The sequence below is a fragment of the Petaurus breviceps genome, unplaced genomic scaffold, assembly GCF_028583685.1.
Source record: "Petaurus breviceps papuanus isolate PSGF00001 unplaced genomic scaffold, PetGlider_PUasm1.0 90977, whole genome shotgun sequence".
In the NCBI taxonomy this organism is placed as follows: domain Eukaryota; kingdom Metazoa; phylum Chordata; class Mammalia; order Diprotodontia; family Petauridae; genus Petaurus; species Petaurus breviceps.
In genome coordinates this window covers 45594893-45605921 of record NW_027187391.1, presented here as the reverse complement: position 1 = coordinate 45605921, position 11029 = coordinate 45594893, and the positions used below count along the sequence as shown (strand labels likewise).

General features: G+C 36.9%; 1 protein-coding gene across 3 annotated transcripts in view; it reads left to right on the top strand.

Annotated features, from left to right (window-relative positions):
• The window catches only part of SOBP (sine oculis binding protein homolog), a 226550-nt gene that overhangs the window by 15275 nt on the left and 200246 nt on the right, over positions 1 to 11029 (top strand). For all 3 annotated transcript variants that reach the window (XM_069077109.1, XM_069077107.1, XM_069077108.1), the window contains exon 2: positions 10120 to 10258. In XM_069077109.1, coding sequence (XP_068933210.1) covers positions 10120 to 10258 — 139 coding nt within the window. The remainder of the gene's footprint in view (positions 1 to 10119; positions 10259 to 11029) is intronic.

Here is an 11029-nt window from a genome sequence, read left to right as displayed (position 1 = left end):
GTTTGAACAATAGGTATTCTTCATCTACTTCACTTTTCCTGCACACATAGTTAAGTCAAACACTTTTAATTGATTTTAGATTTCATTGAGGAGGTTCTACAATGTTCTGGAGCTTAAGAGAATGTGAATAATGCCATCTGCAAACAGAAGCATGTGGAAGATGTTACCTTCTACAAGGAGTCCCATTTGGATTTGAATTCCATGCTTTCTTTTTAAAAAATGGTTTCATTGATATCTTCTGTTTTTCACCTTACCTTCCTCTCCCACTGTATCTTTCCTGCCATTGCCTTTCCCAGGGACTTATCATTTAAGATAAAGAATAAAAATAGAGGGGAAAAAATTCAGTAAAACTAATCAACATATTAAAAAAAATGTGACCCTGCAGCATTCCATGCCCATGGTTCCTTATCTCTGTGAAGAAGTGAGGCTAAGTGATTTTTTACTTATCTTTTCACTGAGGCCAAGCATAGTCATTAAAAATTTTCAGCATTTAATTTCAATTGTTTTGTTATTAACCTTTTGATTTACTTTGTCGTATTGTACATTGCTCTCCTGATTGTGCTTACTTCATTTTGCAGCAGTTCATGTAAGTGTTTCCATGTGTTTCTAGAGCAGTAGTCAAGAGGCTGGGACTGGGAGTTTTATAGGGAGGGCGAGCATCTTAGGTACAACAGGATAGTTTTTCTCCTCTCATGTAATATAGAGGGAGATACCAATTAGTGAGGTTGAATGGGGCGAGAGATTTCTAATGTGCAAGATTTCAGGTATAGAAGGTTATGGAGGGGCAGCTAGGTGGGGAAGTGAATAGAGCACCAGCTCTGGAGTCAGGAGGACCTGAGTTCAAATCTGGCCTCAGACAGTTAACACAAAAAACTAGCTGTGTGACCTTGGTCAATCACTTAACCCCAATTTCCCTGCCTTCCCTTCTCCAAAAAAAAAAAAGGTTATGGAGAAGTGAAAGAACACTAGACTGGAGGAGGTGGTGTGTCTAGAGCAGAGATAGCCTGTTGCAAGAAAGGCTAGGCTCTCCAAATTAGATTTTTAATGACAATTTAGATTTTGTAGAGATAAGAAAGTAGGTGTATGAATTGATAATAATCAATATTTTCTGGATCTTTTCTTTTAGTGACAATAAAGTCCAAGATTTTCTCCCAAGTATTTGTTATCCTCCTATAATTCAGATATGCTATGAATCAATCCACCTGCACCTTCAGGATTGTGGTCTCTTTTGTCTAGTCCAGATGGGCATTTCTATATCCTCATGGAGCATGCTGGGGACTATGGGGGTTAGATTTCTTAAAGAGTTTATCTGAAATGCTTCTGATCCTAAGGAGTTATGACATTTTTTAATTTCATAGAATTTTAGAGATGGAAAGGTCTTCAAGAAGTCATTTAATCCTGCCTTAGATCGTGTCACTGCCCCAATGAAAAGTCTTCAATGGCTTTTCATTGCCTTAAAAAGAAAGTGAAACTCAGTAGCCTGCCATTCAAGGACCTGCATAATCTAGCAATATCCTATCTTTACAGACATATTTCTCACTACTTTCTTTCTTGCAGGGACACTCCAGAAAAATTAGATTATTCTGTTTCCTTGATATACAGTCTGTACTTTCCTGTTTCTACTTTTTATTCCTTTTCCCTAGAGTCCCTTCTCCCAATTTCTATCTGCTGAAACCTATCTTTCATTTGAGGTCGAATTCAAAAGTTACCTTCTCTGAAAAGCCTTCCTTCATTCCCTGTAAGCAAGTTTTTAACAATCCTTTCTGTGAACCCCTACTGTTCTCTCTACCTTTTACAACACATCATATGCTGCCTTAGTACAATTATTTATATGCTTGTTTTTCCCCTACTAGGTGCTAATCTGATTGAAGGTAGGGATTATGTCTTATTTATGTATGAGTCTTTCACATAACTTAGCATAGGATTCTGTATGTTAAGTTTGCCACCAGACATTATTTGTTGAATTAAAATGAGTTGGATGTAAGCCACACAAAGTAGAGTGTTGTGTGTTATAGGGAAGCAAATTCTGCAATCTCTTGGCACAATAACTTGTTTTTATTATTATTTAAGTGATGTTTCCTTATGTTAAACCTAAATATCACTTTCTGTATTCTAAATCCATTTTTTCATATATAAACCTTAGAATATATCATATACCTGGTGATAGATAATTTTTAAAATACCTATCTCGCAGCATTGTTGTAAGGAAAATACTTTGTAAACCATAAAATGGTATATAAATGTGAACTGTTATTATTATTTTCTTGCTGAGTTTCAACCCTGAGAACCAACAAATTACAAGAATGTACTTTATTGCTTTGGTTCAGTTTAGTATCAGGCCCAGTCAGAACTAAGAGTTGGAACTCCTGCTAGGTAAATGCAGAAGGTCTGGGCTTGGGTCTTTCTTTCTACATTTGTGCAGTATATCAGAGTGTGATTACAATCCAGCTTCAATACTATATACTTAGCTCACTTTGTTTTATCAAGCTTACTTTTGACTTCCAGTTTTATGGTTTCCATGTTGAAATATTTATAGTTATGTGTTTGTGTTTGATGATATGAGGGAACATTCAGCCTTAAATACAATGCCTTGTTTTCATTGACATTGTTAGGGTCCCATCATCATGGACTGCAGACTGCATTACCTTTGACATAGATCTGCCCAGGAGAGTAGGGAAGGGCTCAGAAGGTCTTGGTTGAGGATAAACTTACCACCAATCCTGTGATAGGTTATCACTGTCTTGCCCTTTGATATATTATTTCCTCGTCAGCTCTGCCTCACTCTCCTCCTTCAAGACATATCAAGCACCACCTTTAACATAAAGTCTTCCCTGGTCTTTTCCCTAAATGCTAGTACCCTCTCCCAAAAATATTTTGTAGTTAACAACTTTGTATTTCTTCTTGTTCTGTTTATTAGATGTGCTTATATATCCCACCCATTGCAATGTAATATCCACTCCCTTATAACATAAGCTCCCTATAAATAGAGATTGTTTAATTCATTGTATTTGTATCCCTAGTGTCTAGCTCAGGATGTGTAATGCTTGTTGAAGACTCAACTGAGAACTCAAGTAGTTTGCAGTTCAACTCAAATCTAAGATTTTCTTCAGGGATATAGGATGTAAGAAAGCACAAAGATAAAGACAGACACTCAGGAAAAGTCATCCATATATCCAGGGTCCTTATGGTGGTACTGTTCTGCTAGAAGATCTCTCTTACTTGTCTTCCTTGCAAAATGCATAGTGCTATCACCATAGTGCAATGGGCCAACTGAATTCTAGAGCAGGTTATCCTTACTGCTTCCAGGCAGCCTCAGAGCAGAAGAGAGGCTGATGCTGCCCTTGTTAGGGCTAATGGTTGCTATCCTCCTGTTCCACAGATCAACTTCCCTGCCTTCCCAATTATATTAACAATATGCATTCTTTAAAACTGGTCCTTCTTACTCTCCCTTCCTGGAGGATGAAGGGTGCCCCTATATCATCATATAACCCTGGTATATATTTCATTCCTTTTATTTGTATCCTAAGCACTTAGCACAGTACCTGGCACACAGTAAGCAATTAATAAATGTTTATTGATTGATTTCTCTATAGTCTATAGTACAGCAGTACTATTACTTCTAAGTCTTCCATTTTTAAACTCTATACTTGAAAGGCAATAAGAAGAAACCCTGGTCTTCTAGGGTCAGTGTTGTCCAGTATTTAAGCCCCAGTCATGGTCAAGGATAAACTTACTATTGATCCTATGATAAGTTATCACTAGAGGCTGCAAAGGTCTTGCCAGTTATGTTGGTGTAGTCCACTGCCTTCTACTAAATCAGGGGTTTTGCCTATATGATTGGCTTCAGTGCATCCTAGATTAGACTTGTCCTTCCTTCCTTCCTTCCTTCCTTCCTTCCTTCCTTCCTTCCTTCCTTCCTTCCTTCCTTCCTTCCTTCCTTCCTTCCTTCCTTCCTTCCTTCCTCCCTTCCTCCCTCCCTTCCTCCCTTCCTTCCTTCTTACCTCTCTCTCTCTCTCTCTCTCTTTCTCTCTCTCTCGGTTTTATTGATCTGTTTTGTTTTTGCATTATAAACATTTACAGATTACTCCCATTTAATGAGAGGTCTCTTGTAACAAAATAAACCAGTCTAAAAGTAATAATATAATGACCTCATTTGAAAGTGCTTATAACATTCCACATCTGTAACAACCCACTACCTCTCTATTTTATTTTGTTTTTTGGAGGGGCAATTGGGGTTAAGTGACTTGCCCAGAGTCACACAGCTAGTTAAGTGTTAAGTGTCTGAGGTCGGATTTGAACTCAGGTCTTCCTGACTCCAGGGCCGGTGCTCTATTCACTGCACCACCTAGCCACCCAACCTCTCTATTTTAAAAAGAAAGAGAAAAGAAACCTATTTTTCTCTCCCTGTCCTGACCCCACTGGAGAAAAAATCCACAAAAATAAATTTCTTGTAAAAAATATGGATAGTCAAGCAAAACAAATTCGCTTAGTGGCAATATACAGAAACATGCATATTTCTCATTCTGCACTCTAGTTAGTTCATGATCAGTCAATGAATATTAAGATCTGACTATGTCCTAGTCATTGTGCTAAGTTCTGGGGATGCAAAGAAAGACAAAAAATAGTCCCTGCTCTCACAGAGCTCACCTTCCAGCAGGGAAGACTACAGAAAAAGAACCTGGCAAAAATTCGATATACGGGATAAATTAGAGATAAGTAAAGGAAGGGAGACACCAGAATTAAAGGCACCTGGAAAGGCTTTGTGTAGAAGATGGGATTTTAGCTGGGACTTGAAGCAAACCAAGAGGCAGAGGTAAGAAGTGAGAACATTCCAGGAGTGAGGGACAGCTGGTGGAAACACCCTGATTCGTAGGTGGAGTGTGTTGTTCAAGGAATTGCAAGGAGACCAATGTGACTGGATCCTAGACTACATGGCGGGGTGTAAGGTGTAAGAAGCCTGGAAAGGTGTGGAGGACAGGTCTTGAAGGACTTGGAATGCCAAATAGAGGACTGACATTCAACAACAGTTGGTTGAATTTACTTTTATAAGACATCAAAAGAGTATTCACTCTGTCAGAACCCCTGAAGTCACATCCTATTTGCAGGGGTGATAGCCCAAATTATCCCAAATCCTGTCTTAATGTGTTGATGATAACTGAACAATGGGTTTTTTTTTCTTCCCTCAGAGTAACTGTTCAATCTAGATTATTCCTCTCTCTCCTCCCCTGCCTTCCCATCTCTAGCCCAGTCTACACTTGAAGGTCTGTTTGGAAGGTCCATGACTGGATCTTAAAGACTGAACCACAATGACCCTAGAAGACCAATGTTTCTTCTTACTGCCTTTGGATTATAGATTTTTTTTTTAAAATGGAAGGATTAGAAGTAATAGTGCTGTTGTACTGAAGGCTATAGAGAAACCAATCAATAAATCAATAAACATTTATTAAGTACTTACTCTGTGCCAGGCACTGTGCTAAGTGTTCGAGATAGAAATAAAAAGAATGAAACAATCTCTTTAAAAGAGTGATTCTGTGAGGTAGAGCTGATAAGTTAATGTATTCCAGATATTGAGGTCAACAGGTACAAAGTCACACAGAGATGGGAGATGGAGTGTCATGTGTGAGGAAGAGAAAGAAGGTTCAGATTGACTGGACCACAGTGCAGAAGGAAGAAAGATGGATAATGAATATGGAAAGATAGGTTGGGGTCAAGTTATAAAAGTTTTTAAAATCTGTTTTTGTCCCAGAGGCAACAGGGAGCCACTGGAGTTTACTGGGTAAGGGAGTGGCATTATTAAGGAAAATCACCTTGACAGAAGTGTGAGAATGGATGGAGTGGGGAGAAACTTGAGCAAGGGAAACCAGTTAGGAAGCTGTTAACAAATAATCTAGGTAAAAGGTGAGAAGGACCTGAACTAAAGTTGTGATTTATGTGAATAGAGAGATAAGATGCTGTACAGCTAGAAACAATATGGTTTGGCATCAAGTTTACAAATCTAAGAAAAGAATATTTGTGGTACCTTTGACAGAAATAGAGAAGTCTGAAAGAGGGATGGGCACAGGGGAAAGGTAATAAGGTCAGTTTTGTACATGTATTTAAGGTGTCTCCAAGATACCTAGTTTTAAATGTCCAATAGGTAATGGGGGGCTGAAGCTTCCAGGAAATACTGGGGCTGGATGTATAGATCTGTGAGAAATCTGCATAGAATAATACTTATAACTGTGGATGCTAATGAAGCCAGTAAGAGCATGGGTAGAAAGAGGAGAAGAAAAGGCTCAGGACAAAACCTTGGAGAACACCAGTAGTTAGCAGGCATGATATTGATGTTGAACCAGTGACAGAGATTGAGAAGGAATCGTTAGACAGGTAGGAGGAGAACCAGGAAAAAGTAGCAAGTATCCCTTATCATTCTCACCCATATTTTGCTTCCAGAATGCCTTTGAGGTTTTGAAGTGGTAGAGTTAAGAAGAGGGAGGAGGTGCTCTGTCGGCAGTCTTTCTTCCTTGTCCAGATATCATGGTCTCTGTCTGCCATGGATTTGCAATCTCTGACTCAAACAGACTCAGGAAAATTGAGGAATGCCTCAGAAAGTGTTGTCAAGCATTTAACAGTCACTAACTTTATGACAAAGCATCATCACTGCATAGCCCTTTAGCATATGCTGTGTCTGTAGTCTTAAGCAGTTGATCGAACAATCTGATGAGCAGGACTTTTCCTTTAAAAAGGACCCATGGAACGCAAGGGAATACAAATGTCAATATATAGGGGAATTACAGAGCTAACAAAAGTCTCTGGAGATGAACTCTTTTTGCCATGGAAAGGTCTCACCCAGCTCCCTTGCCAAACTCTCTTCCAAAAAGCCCAGTTTAATCCCTATAGCATATCAAGCCAGCTTGACATTAACCCAGAAGCCCACGCTTTCCTTGCATTCTTCTGTTGCCTGCAGGCAGCTTCAGAGTGGGAGAGGGACTGGTGACTTCATTAACATTATTAGTAACAGCTGCTGTCTTCCTGCCCTACATATCAATTTCATTATCTTCCTGATTAGAGTAAAAGAAATTTTTTATACTTAATTGAAAATTATGAAAAAATGTAAATTCATATTAAGCATCTATAAAGTCAAATGGTTTGCAAATCAAACCATAGTATCTGAGAGTCATAATTAGACTAACCAAATGCTAAGAACCTGGGATTAAAAATACAGATTAGGTTCTAGGTATCACAAAAATCCTGAATTATATTCTGCAAAATATGGGTCTGAAAAAATAAGTGTATTTGTATCTTGTATTCTTTGGTAAAAGAAGACATATCTATAAATTATGTATTATGGATTATACATTCATTACAGAAATTAGATGGAGCTATAAACTGTGACAAAGTTCATTCCTTCATTCATTCTACAATTATGAAGAATCTATGATTCGATGTGCACTTTGATTGAATTGGATTCAACAAATAAATCATTAAATGTGAATTGCATTCAAGGCATTATACTTGGTAGAGGTGAATATACAGAGAGCTTACAATCTAGTTAGAGTGCCAAGATGTGCACAAAAATTAATAAAATCCAAATTAGAATATGATAAATGATTAAGAGAATATATAATTAAGATGTGTTATTGGTAGAAATGAAGAGAACATGCCCACTGGTTGGGTTGGGTCAGAGGAGGGAGAAAGATCAGCTTAGGCATCCATATATAAGTACAGAAATTAAAAGTCTTAGAGTTGGAGGGAAACTGAGAGACCATGCAGTCCAATCCATATTTGAACCAGAATTCCTTGTACAACATGCTTGACAAGTGGTCTTTGTCTGAAGCCTCTTTGTAAGGAGAAAGCCACTACGTCCTAAGGCAGTTTAATTCCTCTTTCAGTTAGCCATACTGGACATGATTCAAAAAAGTTTGAACCCAGTATTTTGTCCTTACTTTACTTTAATCACAATGTCAGAGTAGACAGACTAGGAGCAATTTGATGACTTCTACTTACATTGAGAAGACTATAAGAATCTTTAAAAGTCATTGGATGGTAAATTTCCCCTTTCATAATATGTCTTAGCAATTTAGGTTTTGGCTTCTTGACTGATGGGGAAGGGACTTGTACGATGTGAGCTTAGGTCAGCAACATCACTTCTTTTTCTCAAGTCAGACACTAAGTTGAATGAAAAAAGCAAGATAATAAGGGAGAATACCATCTCAAAGAAATGTTCTTCTGATTTAAGAGAGAAATATTTAGCACAAGCCTCCTCAGGGGAGGGATTCTGGAAGTTACTAGGTTTATTCTTCTTATTGTTCACACCTTATTGTTTTTTTTTTTTTTTTTAAAGCAATCGGGGTTAAGTAACTTGCTCAAGGTTACATGGCCAGTTATTTCTGGGTGTGGTGCTAAGTATCTGAGCCCGGATTTGATCCCCAGGTCATCCTGACACTGGAGCTGGTGCTCTTACTCACTGAGCCACCTGGCTTCCCCTCACACCTTATTTATGTATTAATTAATAGAACGTAGAAATGATCAACCATCAAAGAGAGTTAACTTCTTACAGAAACAATTTTTCTTTTCTTTTTTTTTTTAAACTTACTGGCATGTCATTGCATCATAGTTTGACTCAGTTAGATCTCTATGCTAAATGGGTCATTTGAAATGCCAGGTTTGTTTTTGCAAAATCAGTAGTGAAATAGCTTTTCATTTGTATACGATCCCAGTTGAAATCTTAAAACACAAAATTCAAGAAAACCCAAAATACTCATGTTGTTTTAGCACCTCGGAGGTAGAATCCATGATGCACTGGAGTTAGCCTATACTAGCTCTGAGAACCAACTGTTAAATTTGTTGTGCTAGCCTTTATACCAGAAACCAATAAATTGTACACATCAGGGAGTGATTTAATGTTTGTTGATTGTCTAGACTTAAGAAAGTGACAGAAAAATGTTAATAATGCAGATTAAATTTAAAAATGTTCCATGTGTATATACCATTTTTTCCCCCAAGTTGGTTGTTAGATATTTACCAGAATACCCTAGAATATTATTTCAGGTACATAAATTACAAATTAAAATGTAATTCTGAAATTCTAATTTCCACATAGCAGAATCCAAGAGCATTTGAACTAAAAGGAAAATTTGAAGTGGTAGTTTATGGCAATCAAGCCAGGTATTTTATTTATATCATCACATAGTTTTCCATCACATCACAAAAGAATATCAGAATATACAGTTTTACATCTTGTTTTGGAATTTAGAGTTGGTAAGACTAAAATTTTAGATTTGCTGGACTGATAGCATGAACTTGAAAAATCAATTCCATAATGATTATAAAATTTGTTGGTGGTTAACTTTAAGGATAGTTACAGTTCATAAGTGCACCCAAAACAATATCTGGTATATGTAGGTGCTTAAGAAATGTTTGTTGTATTGAACTGAATTGTGAAGCAATAGGAGAAAATCCAACTGACCATGGGTTTGTGCAGCAAGAAAATATAGGCAATGAAATGCATATTTCTGGATGTTTAAATTTTAATGTTATGTATGTAAGCCAAAAAGGAGTATAAAGTTAAAAAAAAACCTCCCACTCAATGAAAAATGAAAAAGAAAGCTTGTATTGTTACTTGTCTTACATATTGACAATGAAGAAATTATTTCTTTATTGATATTTTAGTTAATCTAAGGCATTCATGTTAAGAATCCACATTTAAGTTGGAAAGCTATTCCAATTTAAATTAATCTGTAGTTCTGAAAAGGTTGATTAATTGTTTTCATAAGGAAGTCTTTTGTTCTCATCTAGTTTTGTGTTTCACTTTTCAATATTTTTATAGAAGCACGTTACATACATTTTGCTAATAAATATAGGCTAAAAATATGACCTCTCCCTAAGCAAAAATAATAAACTCTTCTTTTTTTACTTTCTTAAAATTAGAAAAGTATAAAGGTATTTCATAATTACACAGGGCATCATGGGATTTAAATGCATTATATATTTTATACGTGACTTGAAAAAGAACATGAGTCTGGAGGGGGTGGGACAATGCTAGCAGTACTTGGTACAGTGCAAATAGATTTCGATTTATGCATTCTTTCCAAAATGATTATTGATTACCTAAATAAGCAGGCAATTCTTCTCTTTCAGAACTTTGCTGAAAACACCATGAATGAACTTCTTGGCTGGTATGGTTATGATAAGGTTGAATTGAAAGATGGCGAGGATATTGAATTCAGGAACTACCCTACAGATGGGGAGAGCCGGCAGCACATTTCTGTTCTCAAAGGTAATGACATTTAATGTTCCTTTGTTCATGCAAAGAAGGATGAACTATCTCAACCTGCCAGAATAGAGTTGCAATGGGACTTATGCTTGGTAGCCTATTCCAATGGCTGATTTAAATGTACATCTCCAACAGGGTTTTTCCATAAGCAGGATCCAATAGAATATGAAAGTGCAATATAAAACAAATAGGAGCTTACTATTATCTCTCCACCAACAGTAATATTATGGCAGAGCCAGACAAAGCTTATATATTCAAGGTTTCAAAATTCTGCCAAAAAAAAAAAGAAAGGAAAAAAAATATTGCTTACTACTTTTGGACTCCTGAGCCCTTTTACTATAAAAAAAAAAAAATAATCCTGGGACTAAGGCTTTCTGTTCAGCAAAATGTCAGAGTTACATCATTAAATATAAGTGAGAATCGAGATAACTCTCAAAATGATGGTTTTTTTCCTACTTCTTTCCTTCCCTCCGCCCCCAGTCATGAGGGTACTAATAAAGAGAAATATCGCAAGTATGGGTTGTTGAGTTGGATTCCGGTTGTGAATAACATTCCTAGATCTTGTATTGTTTGTGAAAATTATTCCCAATCTTAAACAATAGGGATTTAGTTCATTCTCAATTCGTTGCTGTATTTGAATTCTCCAGTCAGATTTGATAGATAGGGAATTGCAGCTAGGGTAAGAAGAAGGGTAATGATACAGATTCAAAGTATAGCAAATGCCTGGCTCTTAACTTATCCAACAAGCATTCTCTCAAAGCTAAGGTAGAGAGG